The sequence below is a fragment of the Dicentrarchus labrax genome, unplaced genomic scaffold, assembly GCF_905237075.1.
Source record: "Dicentrarchus labrax unplaced genomic scaffold, dlabrax2021, whole genome shotgun sequence".
Lineage (NCBI taxonomy): Eukaryota > Metazoa > Chordata > Actinopteri > Moronidae > Dicentrarchus > Dicentrarchus labrax.
Window position 1 is genome coordinate 19,167,210 of NW_026136715.1, and position 19,317 is coordinate 19,186,526.

The 19,317-nt window shown below is 39.6% G+C and overlaps 2 protein-coding genes across 4 annotated transcripts in view; one reads left to right on the plus strand and one right to left on the minus strand.

Annotated features, from left to right (window-relative positions):
- Positions 1 to 214: 214 nt before the first annotated feature.
- On the minus strand, positions 215 to 15,369 carry wrap73 (WD repeat containing, antisense to TP73). The gene is made up of 13 exons (XM_051424179.1): positions 15,221 to 15,369; positions 14,502 to 14,589; positions 14,164 to 14,316; positions 13,013 to 13,129; positions 5,498 to 5,570; positions 4,606 to 4,709; positions 3,617 to 3,703; positions 2,912 to 3,046; positions 2,285 to 2,362; positions 2,100 to 2,202; positions 1,874 to 1,999; positions 1,506 to 1,697; positions 215 to 754 (listed from the first exon to the last, which is right to left on the minus strand). The coding sequence occupies exons 2-13, from the start codon at positions 14,568 to 14,570 to the stop codon at positions 642 to 644; spliced, it is 1,350 nt and encodes a 449-aa protein (XP_051280139.1). The 5' UTR covers positions 14,571 to 14,589; positions 15,221 to 15,369; the 3' UTR covers positions 215 to 641.
- tp73 (tumor protein p73) overlaps positions 13,250 to 19,317 on the plus strand; it is a 28,773-nt gene continuing 22,705 nt past the window's right edge. Inside the window, exons 1-2 of one of the 3 annotated variants that reach the window (XM_051424173.1) lie at positions 13,250 to 13,271; positions 19,018 to 19,113. In XM_051424173.1, coding sequence (XP_051280133.1) covers positions 19,055 to 19,113 — 59 coding nt within the window. In that variant the 5' untranslated portion in view covers positions 13,250 to 13,271; positions 19,018 to 19,054. Of the gene's footprint in view, positions 13,272 to 15,820; positions 16,101 to 18,154; positions 18,397 to 19,017; positions 19,114 to 19,317 lie in introns of those variants that run through there. The other 2 variants (XM_051424175.1, XM_051424174.1) reach the window with 2 other exon arrangements.

The following is a 19,317-nucleotide window of genomic DNA, read 5'->3' on the forward strand; positions in this document are numbered from 1 at the left end:
CAGCTAGCTACAGACGAACATCCACAGATTCCGATTCCAGTTTGTTGTCCTCGCGTATCCGGATCTCCTCAGACCGGAACAGACTCGGTCCGGACTCGTTCAGTGTCAGTAATCCACACATTCATTAACTGTAACTCAGCTACTGGTTTTCACTGAAACACACTGTTGTCTGTAAGTTACACAGAGCTGAGAAACAAACTCTCTTGATTAACAATTGAAAGATTAAGATGCACAAATTTTATTTATGACAAAATGTATTCAAAAACAATGACACAATTTCAAGGTATAACATACAAAATACTTACTAAAAGTACAGTGATAGCTATAAAACTTTGTAGACATGTCTTGTCACAGTGTTTGAAACTAGTGCTTCAGTACGCATTTGGTTATTTAAAAAGTGATATTTATTCATTCTACGTCTCTCAGAGGGAATGTTGTCAGGTTCTCCATGTTTTCAACTTCACTAGAAAAGGAACATCCCAGCAACCTGCACTGAGGTCCTGAAAAACCTGGTGAACAATTTCAACATATGAAAGTTGATATTTTGAGTCTTCCCACCAGTCTTTTGGTCATCACCGGAACACATTCCTTTGTGTCTAAATAAGCCTAAACTTTTCTTGACAACTATGTTTTTATGTGCTTTACTTGTCTTCCTGGTCAGTGTCCATGTAGCACAAACACAGTTGCTCCTTTCCAAGGAGGATCAGAGAGTCTCCACTGCAGTGCCAGTTTAATGACTGGACCTGAAAACCACCTGGCAGAACAGAGAAAGGGGCAAGTGTGATGACACAAAACATGCACAAAATAAAAGCATAAAAATCATTGTGCATCGAAAGAGTTAAGGCTGTGTATTGGCAAGAATCTGGCGATACGCATCATGACACAGGGGTTATGATACAATATATGGTGATATATTGCGATTTTGAAATACTGCACTTCACAGTATCTGTAACATTCAACATCATATCAGTTTATGTTTACAGCAACACCATCTAACAGTTGGGGGTTTAAACTGAAAAATCAATACAGTATTTTTGAGAATCAATACAATATCACAAAACAAAATATCGCAATATATTTATTGATATTTTCTTACACCCCTATTAAGAATATACATTCAACTTTGTTAATTTATTGATCCTGACATCATGCAATGACTTTTTCAATTTAATATTTCTATTGTTTTCAGGCTAAATCAAAATACATTGCAGCAACACAGATGAGCATCGCATAAGTAAAAACTGAAATACTGGTGGGATATCTTCCCTTTGCACAGGAAGGAACCATTTTAAAAACAAACAAAAAAAATCCTTGACCTTGCAAGCATTTTAATGGGATTAAGACAATGTCATAAAACCTGAGTTCCAGGTTTGTTCTGTTTATCTTAAACAGTGGCCTCTTGCTGCCAACATGCTAAAGTTGCCTTGTGAAGCTTAAATAAACTAATCTAAATAAATAAAATAAACTGCTTGACATTATTGACTCTTTGTGGCTGAACATGTTACCTTCAGTGGGGACTTGGACGGAGACGCAGCCTGCTGGAGACCAGAGATAGAGTTTGGTGTTGCCTGTACACAGCGCCAGCCGGGGGCGTTGGGGATCCCACTGAAAGCAACGCACAGCCGAGGTCTGTTCAAGCACGGCCTCCAGGCTCATCTTCTGCATGTCCCACACCCAGACAACACTGGCCATGTTGTCTACGGTCAGATAACACTGATAAACATTCACAGCCACTCTCAACACTAGGTTTGTAATGAAGTCAGCGTTTAAGTTCATGGTTATGACCAAAACTGTGGAAACTGTTATTTACATATAATACAGCTGTCTTGGATCCACACTGAAGGTAGAAGTCAACAGCTGTGAGAAGGGTTACCGTTTTTGGTGGCTAGATAGCGACTGTCTGAGCTGAATGCCAAAGTAGAGACTCCGATCTTGGGGTTGGCTCGGTCTGGGTCCGGTTTGACCACAGGAAGTTGGACTGGCAGTGGGCAGATCTCGTCTGCAAATGAGTTTGTGATTAGACAAAGTTTCTTGCTTCACCTCAGTAGTTTTAGTCAAATACTGCTTTTTAAATATTTTCAAAGCAAAATCTGACATACATTTGCTCTGGGTGTTGAAGAGGGTGGTGCCAATTGTAATGTTGTGTAGCGAAAGGTCATCACTGCCAACAGCTGGCCTTCGCTCCACTTCCTTATACACAACCTAGATACCCAACAATCAGACAAAGTAAATAATTGAACTGCAATGTCTTTGAGGCTCATCATGAAGGCTGGTAAATACTCACAGCTTTTGTGTTGTTGATGGTTGCTGGGTGCTCAAACTGTGTGACTTTCTTCCATGTGATATGATTGAGGATGCGCACCTGATGTGAGAGTAGTAAAGTCGTTTACTTTGTACCGATATTAACGAATGCACACAACATATTACATCCAGATAAACATGTCTGACACTTAAGTTTATACCTTTCTTTATAAGCAGAAATTAATTAAGTTCTTAAAAGGGAACTTAAATTTTAAACATCAAAGTTTGTTTACCGGTTATTATTAGATTAGAAGTTATTAGATCTCTCTAGCTCGCTCTTTAACTCTGCTTTTGGCTCATGGCTCAAGGCTACATTATCTGCTACTAGCATAACACACCCGAATCTGCGATTGAACTGGCAGTGTTCGAGTTGCATTGTGTGTAATGTGGGTGCCAGGTTTTGACAAGGAAGAAGAATGTGTTTAAAGAACGTGTGTGCTCAATTTTTATCCTCTCTTTTAAAATTAAAAGAGTAAGTGGTGTAGGAGTGCAATGCCAAATCGGTGCAGAACTCTTTTAAGACATGTAGCTTTACAATGATTACTTGTACTGTGTCTTATTGTGCTGTGTCATCCTATAGCTCACTATAAGACTAAGAGTTTATCCATACTTTTTCATCGTAGCTGCCAATGGCCAGGAACTGGCTGCTGGGGCACCACGTCACAGACTTGATACCCAGCGACCACTCATAGGCACTGTAGGTTGACAGCAACCGGCCGTCCAGAGAGTACAGCAACACCTTGTACTGTGGAAATGATACACACACATTAAGTATTATCCATTCATCCTGTTTATATCCCCACTAAACATCAACATTTGTTTTGCTCAGATGCCATGACTTTCACTCACATCACTATCATAGGTCTCTATCAACATTTGTAGCCCTGCATGTGGGAGCTTTAGAGTATCTTGCATTATGGCAGTATGTGTGTTTACTGTCTCTTGAGTTTCTTGTCGTATCTTGTATCTATGCTTAGGCAAAGACACTTTATTTGTATACAGTACTCGTTTCTAATATAGGATATAATGTCAAAACATAATGCACGTAACAGGCCTTAAAAGTAAAACTGCTGAATATGTGGTCGTCTACTTTAATGACACCCTTTGATTGCACTCCCACACTGGATTATTCAGCACTCAACTGACCCTTCTTAGTGAGCTGCTTCAGTGTGGAACAGCCACCTCTGTACTTTAACATCTTAAAAGGCAATCCACTGGAGCAGAAAGAGTAAGTTCCTGCTCAATAAAGCTATCAAGGAAGTTAATCTATCACATTCTCTTTTTGTACCTTCAGTATATTAGGCAAAAGACTCACCTCCAGACAGCTATCCCATACTGCCAGCACACAGCCATTGGGAGACCACTCCAACCCTGCCAGGTCCTGTGTCTCAGTCTCAAAATGCTGTGACAGAGTTAAGTTAAATTAGGTCAAAGAAATGAATAATATACATTTATAGAAGAAAGAAATGCATGGCCTTCCTTAAGAAAAAGAATAACAAATGTTGATAAATGTGTCTTTTGTTAGTCTCAATTTGTCTATGACTACATCTGCATGGCATCTCAAATGATGAAATCTTGGTCAATGAAAATCCTAAAGAATTAATATTTGAAGAGAAGGGTGGCAGGAAGGCATTTACATCATGTTGTAAATCATTCTGTGTAGCAAGTCATGTTTGAGATGTTTTACTAAATTCTATTCTTACTGTCACATGCTGACCCTGTATACCTTTTTGGTGCCCTAAATTTAGGTATCTTCCACTGTTCCTTACTTACTTAATTACTTACTTAGCTAACTTAAATGTCAAATGAATAATAGAGCCCAGGCCTGTGATTGCTACCTTGCTGTCTGCCACACAAGGAGCGTTTCAGCTGCACTCTCTTTCTACATTTAGTTTGCCATTGAGAAATACAATCAAATACAAGCCTAGTTAACAAATGGCTGGATTCTGTCCAAAGAAATACTGGTTTTTAATCTGAATAAGATTACACAGGATACAGGAGATGTTCAGTTAAAATAATGGTATTTATATATTTGTTCATGTCTGACATTCTACAGACATTGAAACTGTGGTGAAAGGTTTAAATGTTGCCGATATGACGTTGATATGACACATTAAACACATCATTTTTAACTGTCCATTGTCACTGCCGCTCCGACAGGCTACATGCCTGCTCTAACCTGTTAACATGGGCACTAAAATAAAAAGCAAGAGATTCCGCAACGCACACACGCTGCTCATGCAGGCAGTGTGTCCCGGGTGTAATGGTCATAAAAGTCAACTAAAATTCTAATGTCCTACTTACCCTGAGTAAATGCCAGTCATCACACACGAACACACTAACATAGTCTTTGCAGTCACGGCGTTCAGCCAAAGCCATATAGCAGCCATCTCTGCTGAAATCTATACCTGTGGGTGAAAGCTAGAATTTTAACTACCGGCTGGATTTTATGGCCTAAAATCACAAGTATGATTAAAAAAACTTAAAATTACAGTGACATTTTAACAGACGTTTTGAAGTGAAAATTATAGTTTGTTATGAAAAAGATGAAGCTAAAAAGACATGCATTAGTTACGTTAAATTCTTACAAGGCAGTGTAGTGCTTAAAAAGCATGGATCAAGCAATCACAACCCTTTTAATATTCCGTTTTTGGACACTTCAGTCAACACTCAAAAGTTAATTCTTCGGGACTGAATGACTTTGATCAAAACAATCTTTATGTGTTGGCTATTCGATTTTCTATTTTGATAACTGAATATGTAACTTCATGGCTCCCTGTGTATTTCATCCAAAGTAATAACGTGACATTTTGGCAGCATCAGGTCGGTGGTATGTAACTATCATGGCCATATTATTTATATGATGGCTGGGAGGATACATGGGTTGCAGAAGGGCATAGTATTGCATGTGGAAAATGGGGAGTCAGAGTCATAGACAATCATTTTTCCCCGAGCTGCTGACAGGCCTGTTATGAGGAGCATGCCCCATTTACTGAAGAGGGGCACAGCTGTCAGCAAAGAGGACCATAGTTTGGCCACATACCCAGGGTCGCACCACAAGGTAAAGAACAGCATGTGATTTGTGGGCATGCTGAGGCACTCAGACCACTGGCCCTGTCCTCAGGTACTACTGGTAATACATATATACTCATAAGCCACAAGAAAATACATAAAACAATTTTATTCTCATACTGACCCTTCTGACATGCTTTGGGATACTTGATGTAAGAGACAGCTTTGGTGCACAGGGACCAGACGGTGATTCTCAGCTGTCGCCAGAGGAAAAAGGAAAAAAACAAACTGGATTATCTCCAAGTGAAAGTATGACAAGCACACCATATTGCAAGGCAGCACAAAGGGCATAAACATATCCAAGTTAGTGCCTGAAAAGTACTGGATTTTTTTAGGCTGATATATACACATATTGAATATAATATTGAAAAAATACATCAGGCAAAATTCATTTTTTAACATGAACACACAAATAAACATGTTGAAATGTATTCTTTAAATGTGGATATTAAATAATGTGACCAAGATATGTACTGAGCGGGTCATTTTATAGTTAAAAATCACCATTTCAGTGCTCTATAGTGGATGAACTGTCTAATGGTGACACTGTTTCTCAATTACCTCAAACATTTTTTTCTGCAACTTAACAGCAGATATATGCAATTGTGGCTAAATCTGTGATGAGCTAAATAAAAAGTTAAATAATATCGACCATTCTGATACATTAGTCAGATTTTTTTAAACGGCGGTTTTATAAGCCACTTTGAGATAACTGCAGCTGCTTTTAACAAAAGCTTAACTTCAAGAACTTAAATTTCTTGCTAGAATGCATAATTAGTTTTGTTAATTGATGTCTGTGCTCATTTAACCCCTGTGGCTGTAGAAATGAGCTCTTATCATGTATTATTTGTAATGTACTGTTTTAGAATATTTTCTATGTAAACTTCAACTTTGCTTCATTCTTGGCCAGGTCACCTGGTTAAATAAAGGTTAAATATAAAATGCCCACTTGGATCAGATGCCCTCTCTACTAGATTTTAGTCTATATGAGATTAATTCAAAATCTGTAGGAAGATCTTAACTGAGTATGTGATCTATGTGCTGCATATGGCGACTGGGTGTCAACAGCTAGTAAGAGCTCAATCAACCAGGCCTCTAAGTGCTCCTCTACACCCAACGACTTGTCCGTCAGCTGGGCAGATCCAGACTATAGTCCAGGCTAGCATGGTCTATCGTGCACTTTAATGGCTGTGGACAGAGTGCCTTATGTCTTTGAAGAGGTCTATGACAAATCTCTGTGAAGGATATGACACACTGACATGGAATCCTAATGCAATCAGTAGATGGATGGCTCAGACGGGCCCTAGTGTGTGGAGTGTTGTCTATCAGTGTATTTCCACAGAGAATGAATGCATATGTTTATAGGGCGGCAGTCACTGACAGGGATTGAAAGAGATTATACCAATTAAATTAGGACTTGAAAATGTATTAAATTAACAGATCCAAAACAACATCTGACACATAGCAGGAAAATAGTACCCGTCCATTTAGTAGCCAAGCTGTAATGTTAGACATGTTTGCTACAAGTGTGACAAATTAACAGCAAGTTGCATGGCCAGCAGGTTGTGTGCAGTCCCCCATATGAGAAGCAGCGCCAAAGAATAACTATCTGGCCACAAGTCGGCATAACAAAGAGACCACATGTGTTAATGCCCAGTTTTTACAGCACTCACTCAAATACCCACCAGTCTCACTTCAACAAGACTGATGCCAACAAAAGCGTGTGGCACTCAGCCAACAGTATAACATATTTTGACCCAAGGACCAGTTTGACATGTGGCATCTTGCCTTTCAAGAAAGATGGAGCACATGACAGTCCTTGAGACGCTGTTAGATAATCCATTGTCTGCACTACTGTACAGTTGTCTGAGTGTTAAGGTGTTCACAGAGAAAGTTGTTTCTGAAATCCCACTGTTACCAATAACGGGTCCATTATGCAACTTAAACAAGTGTGATGTAGAAACTTGAAGCTAACAGTGCACAAACACTAAGAATGGACTTTACAGTGGAGTAGGAGATATTGTGCCCAGCAGGAAAACTTTAGAAACAAACCAAATTTACATATTCATAGTTTCTGGAATTTTTAATTAGGTAGAAGGAATAAATCTATTTTTTAATGGTGTAGAAATTATACTTCTTTTGTACACAGTATTGTTCCAAGCAGACTATTTATATGTACCATGCTGCACTCACATAGATTCAGGCAGATGGTAGACAGACAGCAGACAGCACCTTCTTGACTGCACAGGAAAAACAAACAAAATATTTCTTGTTTGGTTCACTCTTCTCTTAAACACAACCTACGAAAGTACTCATTACTAACAATCCAAATAGCAAAGGCATGCCAACACAACACTGCAACATTAAGGGTTTAAATGCATGGCCCTCTTCAAGATTCAAGAGGTTTATTGTCATATGCACAGTAAGAAAGACAGTGGTTTATACCATACAATGAAAATCTTACTTTGCCCAACTCCCTTTACACAACAGTACAATAATAAGACACAATAGTACACAACACAGTAGAGAAATAGAATAAAGTTAAAATATAAAATTAAAATATAACTTAAAGTGCTGAACATCTAACCCTCCCCTTTACAGGCATGCAGTCCTGTCTGATCATGCTTTGAATGTTTAAGATGTGAAAATGCTAAACTAAACTGGTTATGTACACTAGCGAAGAGCCTTAAATACATTACTTTTCTCATTGAGAAAAGTAAAGTCGCTGGAAACATTAATGTCAAATTACAGGTGGAACAAAAACGTGAATTAATTTTAGCCACAATGTTAACCTCAAAACCAAGGTCTGCGCGCACACACACACACACACACACACACACTAATAAATTATTCTTAAAGAAATAATTTTGGCAATAAAAATGTAAACCTAAATCTGAATGATGTATTTTGCATTTGAGAATGTGCAGAGTTAAAACTACTGAAGTGTCAAGGCTTTCATCATAGAGTCCAGACAGACATTTGAACTGGGGCAAGTCTGTCTCCTAACTGGGCTGAAGTGTCGACCCTCCTGTTTGGCCAAGACATCCAGCTGTGTAGACTCTGTAATATCACCTCCCTGCACACTTCCTGGACATCCCCTCAGACATGGTGCCAAGGCAACCAATATCAACATTGCTCAAACACAAACACACTTACACATCTTAGATGCCTTGAACCCACCACATAGGGGATGTGGGGAGATCACGACCCGAAAGTCAGTGTAACTTTAAACTGGGTGGAGGAAGGGTAGACGAGGAAAATAGGTGGGAAATGCTTTTCCATGTGGGGTGGTATGCAATAAGATCCTTAGTTTGTAAAGCTACACTTTAGATGAAGTATCCTCACCAAAGGTGAGCAGCAGCTTGGGGATTGGGGCTAGGGCTTGAGGGTGGTGTGAATAGGCAAAACTTCACTACAACAGCTGCTGTTTATCCATCAGAGAGGGAAAAATTCAGGCCTGTGCCAGGGTTGGCATAACTGCAACTGATCAACAGTAAGGGTTGTAATTACAGACAAGTACATATTTTGATTTTGATATTGTTTTGATCAGTCACTACATGTAGTGATTCCTCATTAGTAGATGGTTCTTACGGTTCCCTAAGATTTAAGATAGACTTTATTGATCCCACACTGGGGAAATTCACATGTTACAGCAGCTCCAGATAGAACACAGCAGATAAGAGAAAATAAATACACATTAAATAGCAAAATAAAATACAAGATATAAAGAAAAAATAGAATTAGGGTTGTATGTACTGTATGTGTATTTCTACCAAATGGGTGGTTGTGATGGTGGAAAGGGGTGGAGGGGCTACAAATGATTGTTTCATAATATGCCCTTCGAGACTGCAGTGTGACAATAATTAAAAGCTGTACAAATAAACTTCCTCTGACATGTTATGACACACCAATCTTCTTAAGACACTGCCAAATGGGACAACTATGGCTAATTTCTACTATCACATCCATTTAGTGTCTATTAGCAAGTATTCATAACAAGAAAACCACAGAATTAGGGAACATTCCCAACAGGGCAGCCTGTGGGCAACATGATAACTACCATCAGTTCTAGACCAAAGTTACTGACAGCCACCTGGAATACAAACCTATCCATCAGCCATTCTTGTTGCGAGCCTCGGCGAGTGTGAGAGAATGGGCAAGTGTATTTGATGCCTTATAGGCCTATCTGTCAGCAGAGGATTAGACTGTAGGCATTCCACATAGGAAGCCATCTCAAACCAATATAGCCTATTTCTCCTGTTACAGCCTCATGATTCTACCAAGGAACTGGAGCCTCTCGCAGCCCACACATAGGTATGGGTGAGCTATTGTCCCATGTTGCATAGCAGCAGCTGCCTACGTTTGCAGTTTAGTCCGGTAGCGTTGTTGCCAACAATGCTACGCGTTAGCAAGGCTCCAGCAGTACTGGCCAAGAATGTTATTGCTAATCTGATCCCAACAATGTAAAAACCATTAGAGAAGTCAAGCTCAATGGTGTCCTTGGCTGGAGTTTTTCCACTCTCAGTTTATCACCCCTCAGCTGGTAAAGGTGGATTAACATGGATGTGTGAGTGGCATTTTGTGAGGTCCTAAGATAAACGATCAGAATTCAAATAGGAGATGACTCGCGTGAAGTCTCACAATACATAGGCTAGGTTTCAGCAATGCAACTTTTCTATTAAATCAGTGACATGGCGCCATCTGATATAAACAGCTGCTTTTGTTTTAACATGTCTGCCTCTTGAAGTCCTGCCTTGAAGCCTTTAAGAAACAGCTGACAATATTTCGTAGTAGTCCGTCTAGGGCTGCCCCTTAAACCCTTGTTTCAACACTAGAGGGCGATATGCTTAGCCAGTCTCCTACTGTTACAATGTCAGTTGTGAGCTAATAAATTGTGTACCTGCAAATCAGAAAGATCTGAAAATATTCTGTTTGGGAAAGAAAACCCCCTGCAACAGCTACAAAAAAAACCTGCCACACATACACACAGCCAGCTAAGCAGAATTACTGACACATAGACAAACACAAACACACACAAACACACACACACAGAGGCACGATCCACACCAGAGGCAGCTGTCCCTAAACAAGTTAATATAGCAGGCTGTTTATGAGTGAGGCTGACATTCAAGCCTGACACGAACACCCGTCTGGCACAGCCTTAATGAAATCTTGGGCTGGGGTGAAGGCAAGTTCAGTGGGCCCCTTGGCAATGTGGAAGCCAGTACCTACTTTGCCTCTGTTAAATTAGTTTTGTAACTTCAACTACAAAAGGATGCTTAGTAACACGAAGCAGTACTGACTTCTTCATATTTAGCCAGGTGATAAGGGCAGTGAGTAACACGTTTTTGAATGTACACCCCAGGTGAGAGGATGTTATGATGTGGACTACGATGAAAAGCTTGTTGTTTAAACTGAATTTTTGTTAGGTTAAAAAGAAGCTCAGGTCATTTTCCGGAGATAGCAAAGGATTACCTATCTCAAAAAACTTTCAATTCTATGCTAAATAAAATTAACAGCTTCCTCAAAAGGTAGGAAAAACAAGCCCAGCAAAACATTTAAAGAGGTGTTTTATGGAAGACTGGCATAGGGCTGCAACTAATGATTATCATTCATTATCGATCAATCTGCTTTTTATTTTTTATATAAATTGCTTTCCTGAAAATTATTTTCTAAAACCCAGAGTCATCAAACTGCTTGCATTAGCCAGCCAACAGTGCTAAAACAAAACTCCCCTTTACTATGACATAGGTCAAAGGAAAAAAGCAAATGCTCACAATTGAGAAGCTGGAACAAATAAATGTCGGACATCTATGCTGGAAAAATTACTTTAAAACAACTGATCGATTATCAGAATAGTTGGCAATTATTTTTCAGTTTCACCAAAACATCTCAGAAGAAACGTAATGACAAGTAAGCCATTCAAAGGGGTTGAGGAGGTGTGATGGTTGCAATCACAAGTCATTTGACACAGACACATTAAAAACTTCCCTCAAACATAAGATGACTCAGATGTTCTAATATCTGATCTGTACTGTACTGTTCTGTGCAGACGCCATAGCTCCTCAAGGAAGGAGCCTCCATTCTTTTCTATTTCTCTCTTTTTTTAAGATGCAGACAGACACAAAGCAGACATGCCACAGACACTTGCACTCCCTGCACCCTTCTCCAGACCAGACACAGTTGTGTATTGGGCTACAACACCTGTCAAAGGATTCCTGGAGTCAGCTTCAGTATGACAGACACGGCCCCCCTGTCATATTCCACATGGCCTGAGGGTAGCTGCTGTAGCTTGTCACCCCTTGCAACATGTGCTTTCTACGGAGTGAATTCAAACCAGGAGTCAAGAGGCATATAATGGTACTAACAGCATCTTTATTAGTCTGCCTTTCATTCTGCAGACCTTTATAAACAACATTCAACATCTCTTGATTATTTTTACTCATGAGCCTATTTTGGCAGGAGCAATCAATAGTTATTTTATTACAATATACATTACCTTTTATATGATAGGGATTTCAAGTATTTCAAGTATTCAATCTTTCAGGTGATAAGTATTATGTACCCTTGTTATGTAGAGGGTCAATACTAGGGTATGAAAGAATTTCCACTAGACACACCCACTATTGAGGGATGGCTCCATTAAACTGGAGAAAAGAATCCAATTGCAACATGCAGTACTGCTAAACACAATATACTCTTGCAGCTGGTGGCAAGATTTGATTCTGGGTATTTCATGTTCTCTGTGTACTATATAAGTCTTAAAGTCACAATTAATACAACCCCGATGTTTCCATCCATGCCTATGCCGATGCACTGGCCGATCATAGCTTATCACAGATATATTGGTATATGGTAAATTGCAGCACAGAAATACAATCAGCCTAAAAAATTAATCGTTTCATTTATGTACATTGTTCCTATTCCGAAAAACACCACCAGCTCAGGTCAAGTTCAACTCCAAATTTCCCACTGCATAACCTTGTTCAATTTGCCCCTTATATTACTGCTGCCTAATACTGAGAAAGGAAATTTCATCAAAACTTCTGTTTAAAGGAATAAATCAAATCATTGAGACAAATGCAGTTTTCACTAAAAGTAAGACTAAAACAAGACCATTTTATTCAATGTCAGTGGATTTGTTCAACAATCTGGCTGGCTGAATAAATCGCTTCTTAAAAAATACTTTCTACTTTTACTGACTTTACTTTAGATTGACTGCTGTAATATTTAAAAAGTTATTTTATTATCTCTTCATATCAACTTTAGTGGTTTAGGAAGGGGCTTTTTCGCCCTTTTTTACGATTATTACTTGAGTGACAGAACATAGTTGGACTTGCTGCCAAAGAAAATACCAGACCTACATTGAAAGGGCACATACACATTGCACCCATGTTCCAGAGGTACTTGAGACCCATGTATGACAGGACGCTAACAGGAGGGTGCTATGAAATCAGTCTGAATACATGCATCGGGTGGGGGGGTGTAGGGGCGGTCAAGAAAGGCTCTGGTGTCTGTCTATTTTCAGGTCCCCCTTCCTTGCGGGCCAGCAACAGTTGAAACCAGACAAGCATATGCATAAACACACTTCCGTGCGCCTGAATGCATGCTCCCACGCACGCACCAACTTCACACTTACATGGAACTCAGTAGTGTTGAGAACGTGACGTCCGTCTGGACTCCAGCGCGAGGAGAGTAGTCCTATTGAGCCCTCATCAATCTTACAGTGCCAGTCTGGCTGTTCGAGAGACCACACCTGAAGAGAAAGACGCAGAGTGACAGAAGGACTGCAATCAGCCATCACTGATGACATCCCTCACTAAACTTGATTTCAAACAGTAAAGAAACACTTGAGCATCAGAAACCATGAAAGACTGGCACTGGATACCCCTTCAAAGGTAAGCCACTTGTGATGCACATGAAACTGACATTATACAAGAATGTAGAAGAAGAATGTAAAGTAGTATCCATATTTTCCACTACTTTACAGTACATCATGTCTATTAAACTAGTGCATACACTGAAGACTGCGATTCATTAAAAGAATAGCAAATACAAAACAAATTATCTACAGTGCTGTAATGTACTGTTCAGCAAAATTGGTACTTTTCAGAAATACAATTGTGTGACGTAAAACAGCAACTGCACAAAATTTAACTGAAATTTACAAATTTATTCAAACTCAAAAGATTACCAGTAAAGACACACTATCTTTGTTTTGAAGAGGAAATCATTTGATTGAACAATTTCTAGGTTATGTTCACACATCATGTGGTGAATTATTGGCATTATGAACAACTTTTAGCAGTTGAATAAGGCAATAAAATGAGGACAGCAGTTCATCTCTCCAGTTGATGATTGTTATTTCATAACCACAACACATCTTAATTGTCTCAAAAATATTACTTCATCATATTAATTATATGACAAAGAACTATTCAAATATGTCAAAAAACCATATCATTTTACTTTTGTTGTCAATTTTTGAGTGCACTAATAAGCAATAGAAATCTAGTGTTTTTCTTGAACAATATAAAGCTTTTTTAAGGCTGCGACAGTTTTAGATTAATATCTTAATCATTTATTAGATAACTATGGCTGGCATAGGCATACCACAAGCCACTGGAGCCTAAAGAGATACCTTCATAACGAACTGATCATATCACCATAAACAGTATTAATCTAGCAGAGTAAGATTGACAACAACCTATCAAGTATAGGACTGATCAGCAGCATTTACGATAGATCAGAGTCACACGCTCACAGTACTATCCTCTTCTCACAGCCTACCTGCACCAGTCCTCTCTTGTACATAGCACAGAGGATAAACAGAGAGTCAGAAGCCCAGTCCATGTGGGATATCTGGTCCAAGCAGGTGTAGAGCTGCAGGATCTGCAGGGTGCTCACATCTCGTACCACCAGCCTGTACTGTACACAAGTAGCCTGAGGAGTATAGCCAAAGAGACAAGCCAGAAAGATCAAGACTTATAACACACTTCACTTTTTTTTTTATCCATATCCATAGAACATAACATAACATCAATATAGCCATGGGAATTAGATCAGAGCTAGAAGTACTACATGACTTCACATTTGCAAATCTTACAATAAATATCTCAACCACTTACCAAATATTTCCCATCTGGGGAGACTTTACAAAGTTGGTTGGATTGCTTGAAGACTTCAGAGAAATTCATCTTATAACCACAGCTGTTCCTACAGATGAGAATGTTACAGGACTTATCATGACAATTAAAAAAACAAATTCCCTAACTGAGTTTCTTCAAATCTTTAAATGGAAAAGAGATGGACATTTTGACTACTCGAGTGAACTGGAGTAGTTTCCAAAGGTTAACACGTGATGGCGCCATAAGCCCAATAATTCCAACCCTCACACTGTAAACATCTACACACACACATTACATGGACAGGAACAGTTCTCCTATCTAACGGGAAAATACTAAACAAAACCGGACCAAGTCCATTTTAAATCCACCCTGAGCAGAAAGAGTTGAGCTACAGGTTGCTACGTTAACCTAGCTGTCTGGCTAGTAATTCAAAGAAGTAACTTAGCTAAAGCAAAATAAAGCCACACATGAACCCCGTCTAAATCACGACTTCGATAGTCATTTTACCGTCTTAAAAACCACAAAAAACACTATCAATGTCTCTTAAACGAGGTCTACGGCGGTAGAGACAAGCTAAGACTAACGTTGTATGCTAACGGTAAAGTTAGCTGTTAACGTTTGTTGTCACTGGGCTCATTCAAAACAAACGTTAGCATACAAAGCTACTAGCAACTTAGCATGCAACCTTCACTATCTTGACACTCAACGATAAAACTTACCACTAATGCTAACTCTGTTGCTTTCGTCCAACAAATGAGAGACGCCAAAAGTCCCACAAACAGTTTAGAAAAGTTTTTTTCTTCGCATGACTGTCTTCGGGCTCGGGCTGTCGACCTAATCTGTTGCTAGTTTGTTTGTATGAGCAGATGACGACATACCGGCGCTGTCCAATCAGCATCGTGCTGCTGTGTTTTGCCTTCTGGGAAATGTAGTTCATTATTGTGTTTTCTCCAAAAAAAAAATCTGCGTGCATGTGAACGTGCGCGCGTTTATGTGTGCTTGTCTATAAAATGAATATAGATGTATAAGCAACAGTATTTTTCTATTACAGGCTATATAATCCTAATGGACTTTATCATGCATATATTTTTAGTATTTTATATATTTTATAGCCTAATCATATTTGTCTTTCATCCTTAGTCGTTTTATAGCCTGGAGGTTATGTTTCATTCACACAAACGTGTCTGGTAGTCTCATTACTGAAAATGGAATTACTTTTTATAACCACCAGCATTATCTACTGAGCAGGAAAAGGTTTCCCGCTTATGTGCGCCCAAACCGCGCTACCGCCTCCCTGCTTCACCCAGCGCAAAAAACGCTTCACCTCCTCCTTGGTCTCCCTCAGCAAAGCTCACACTTCCCTGAACAGCATGCAAATCAGTTTTCCTCCTGATTTCCTCGCAGTTAATTTAGTTTCTCCGTAAAGTCAATCACCTCCAGTCGCTGTTATCATACTGTAAACTCGGTCGATTTTTAGGTTTTTGGTTGTTGCTGTTTTTCATGGAGGGTCACTCTCTTGGCATGTTTGATAATAAACAGGCAGGTGCTCGGCGCAACATAAATCTTGGGTGTTTGGATTGGAATAATAATAACCTTCAGGTATGTTGCTTTATTTTAACGGGCTTTAGGATTAACTGTGATTTAGACTTTTAACCAATGTCATGTTTTTGTTTTGTTGTTGTTTTTTTCCTCAGTCCTACGAGTTTTTTTTTTGGCGTGTGTGCAAAATGTGTTGATTATCTAAAACAATGTTCTTTAAAATGAGCTTGTTTACAAGAAAGGCCTTAGCAGTACTATTGAGAACCGGCTAAGGATGGATAAGACTCTAATAGCTGAAAGGTTAGAGTTTAAAATCTTTCTGGTTGTTTTTGTTTATTTGATTTTGCAGCTGATGGTGGTTTGGGTAATGGTTTGTTAAGGGTCTGCGTTATTTATTAACAGTAGCGTAAATAAAAAGGCCCAATAATAAAAAATCATATAAATAAATTGTGGGCCATAGAAATAATAGATAGACATGATGAAATATTACTATCCATATTTCGTTTTTTTTTTTTTTAATTATAGGCTAAAAGTACATTTGTGAAAACAAATAATCGAAAAGCTCTTTATAAGACGAATATTAACATATAGTTCAGTATCATTCATGTGCTTATTATCAATCACAAAATGCTGAGTTATTTACATTAACGCATAACAGCCTAATACTTCAGTTTTTATATTATGCATTGGTCTTCGATACATTTCAGCGCTATAACAGGGATAATGAACGACACCCAGTGATGGCAGCAACGGCAAGCTGAATCCATTATGAAATATTTCACTTGGGGCTGTGGAGGATCGAATCTAAAACAATTTTAAAATTAATTTCTTTTCATTTGGGACTGTGTATTTTCTCCATAAAATGGCCCTTGGGAATGCAGTGTGTGTGTGTGTGTGTGTGTGTGTGTGTGTGTGTGTGTGTGTGTGTGTGTGTGTTGTCATGGGTGCCGTAACCCGGGAGTGGAGACACAAAGTAGAGACAGGTGAATATCAGAGAAGCACAATGTCAACCTTGAAGCGATGGTGTGACAGCGAGAACCAGCAGAGGCCGTACTTTACAGAAACCACACTTACAGGCGTGCAGGTTTATTTGTATAGAATATTAAAATAGAGATAAATGTTGGATGTCAATGCAACCCTATCTATTTATCTATCTTCAACATTTTTTAAGAAGAACAATGTTTTTTTTTTATTTGTTAGTTGTTGTTAGTTTTTTTTTTATATAGATTTTTATTTATTTTTATATTATTTATTTTTCTCAGTTGTCTTCATATTTCTCCACCACAAGAAAAGGTTAACCAACAGTTCTGAAAGCCATGTGCATGTATGGTCTATATCATAGATCATAAAGAATAGGCCTAAATAATCCGTGTAAGACTTGAAGGACACAATATTAGCTGAGGTTATTTTTGGTCAGTGTAAGACAAGAAGACGTTCCCTCCCCGAGCTGCAAGCTAAGTGAAAAACTCGTCCGTGTCCAGGTGGAATCCCAATTAAGCTGCTCCAAGTGCGGTGCTCCGAGGCCAGCCCGTTGTCTTTCCTCTGCCCGTCAGATCCCCTGCGCGAACACACGAGCTGCTCTGGGATCAGACAAGGTGGCACCGAGTAACGAGAGCCGTTTTCTGCGGCGGCAGACACCTCGACAACAGCGGGAACCTGCAGCCACACACAGCTGCTGCGGCGTCTCCGTGCAGCAGGCCTCTTTAACACTGAGCTCCAATGCTCCTTGGGTTTTGTTTTATTGTGACTGGATCATTTGGCATGAATCAGGCCTATGTGTGACCACAAGATCAGCTTTTGTTCAACAGTCATGACATCAGATGTTTACTGAGCTTCATATCTTCGATCGATTGAGTACAGACCGAAGAGAAACGTGTTCCCTGTGCAGATAAAGCTGTGCTTCGGTACAGATGGGATCATTTAAACTGACAGGGTCACTAAAGAAAAAAACAATAAAGTCATATCTACATGGCAGCCACATTTCTGTCAGTATTTCCAGAGGGGAAAAAAGGGTTGGCAGTGATTTTGATTTGCTGCAGCGTGCACATTTAAAGCCACGCACCTTTGCCACACTTCTTCTTGTTCAGTCCTTCACAGGGGTTGCTAGGGAGATGTGACGCTGCTGTGGGGCGCAACTGTAGTAAACTTTAGCAGGCTAGGACCAAATATGCACATGGTTGTGTGTTGAATGTAATCATTGGCACATCAAACTGGAGACTGAATGGAGACCCTTTATCAGCTGTACGGGGCAGGCCTGCGGTCCGTTTGATTATCTTCCGTTACGCTTTTGACAAACACGGATTCATTTTTTAAAACTCGAAACCATCGCAATGAGGCCCGGATGTCCCAATATCAGGTACATTTCTGAACTCTCACTTTAATGTCTTTATCGTCTGTCAAAAAAAGAGTTTACTGTCACTGGATGGAGTTCTACAAAGTGCGCAGGGTTCAGACAACCAGAGGATTAATAACACAACGCTACCCGCTGTAGCTCCACTTGCTATTTGTTTCGGTGCAGCTCCGTAAAGTCTGAACACGTTTTAAGGTTGCAGTGCAGGCGGTGTTATTCTGAGACAGGCGGCGGAGGAGGTGATGCTCAGACTTTGCAGAAGGGGAAGGACGCTTCCCCTCGGAGTGAGACGGTGATGAGGCAGGCAGGTCTGGGCACGCCCGGCCCCCCTGACACCCTGTGCCACCTCACTGGGACTACATTGGTGTGATCACACCTGGATGAATGTGTGTGTGTGTGTGTGTGTGTGTGTGTGTGTGTGTGTGTTTTGAACTGCTTCCTCTCCTTTTTGAACACCGGTAAAATGATCATGTATGAACTAGTTTGTTTCCACTTGTAGCTTTTTGACATGTTCAAAGTTTTACTATAATTATTTTATTCATTCTTGTTTCGCACAATCAGGCTAATTGTAAATGATTTTATGTTTCTGTGTGTGTGTGTGTGTGTGTGTGTGTGTGTGCTCTGCAGAGTGATCTGTCCCTCACAAGACTATCCATCCTCTAAGATGTCCCAGTCCACTGTTACTGAAGAAGGAGGCACCTTCGAGCACCTGTGGAGCTCCCTGTGAGTGTCAACAACACCTGTGACGATTGTTTTACTTTGCCTACAATGAACATATTTTCCAAATGATGTAATGGTTTTATTAAAAATGTGAACACAAAACACATATATCGCAGAGTAGATTATTTTATGAGCAAATTAGGATTAGGATTATTCCTAATTTAAATCTAATCCAGAGTGATCTTTGTTTTAATATCAACTGTCTCT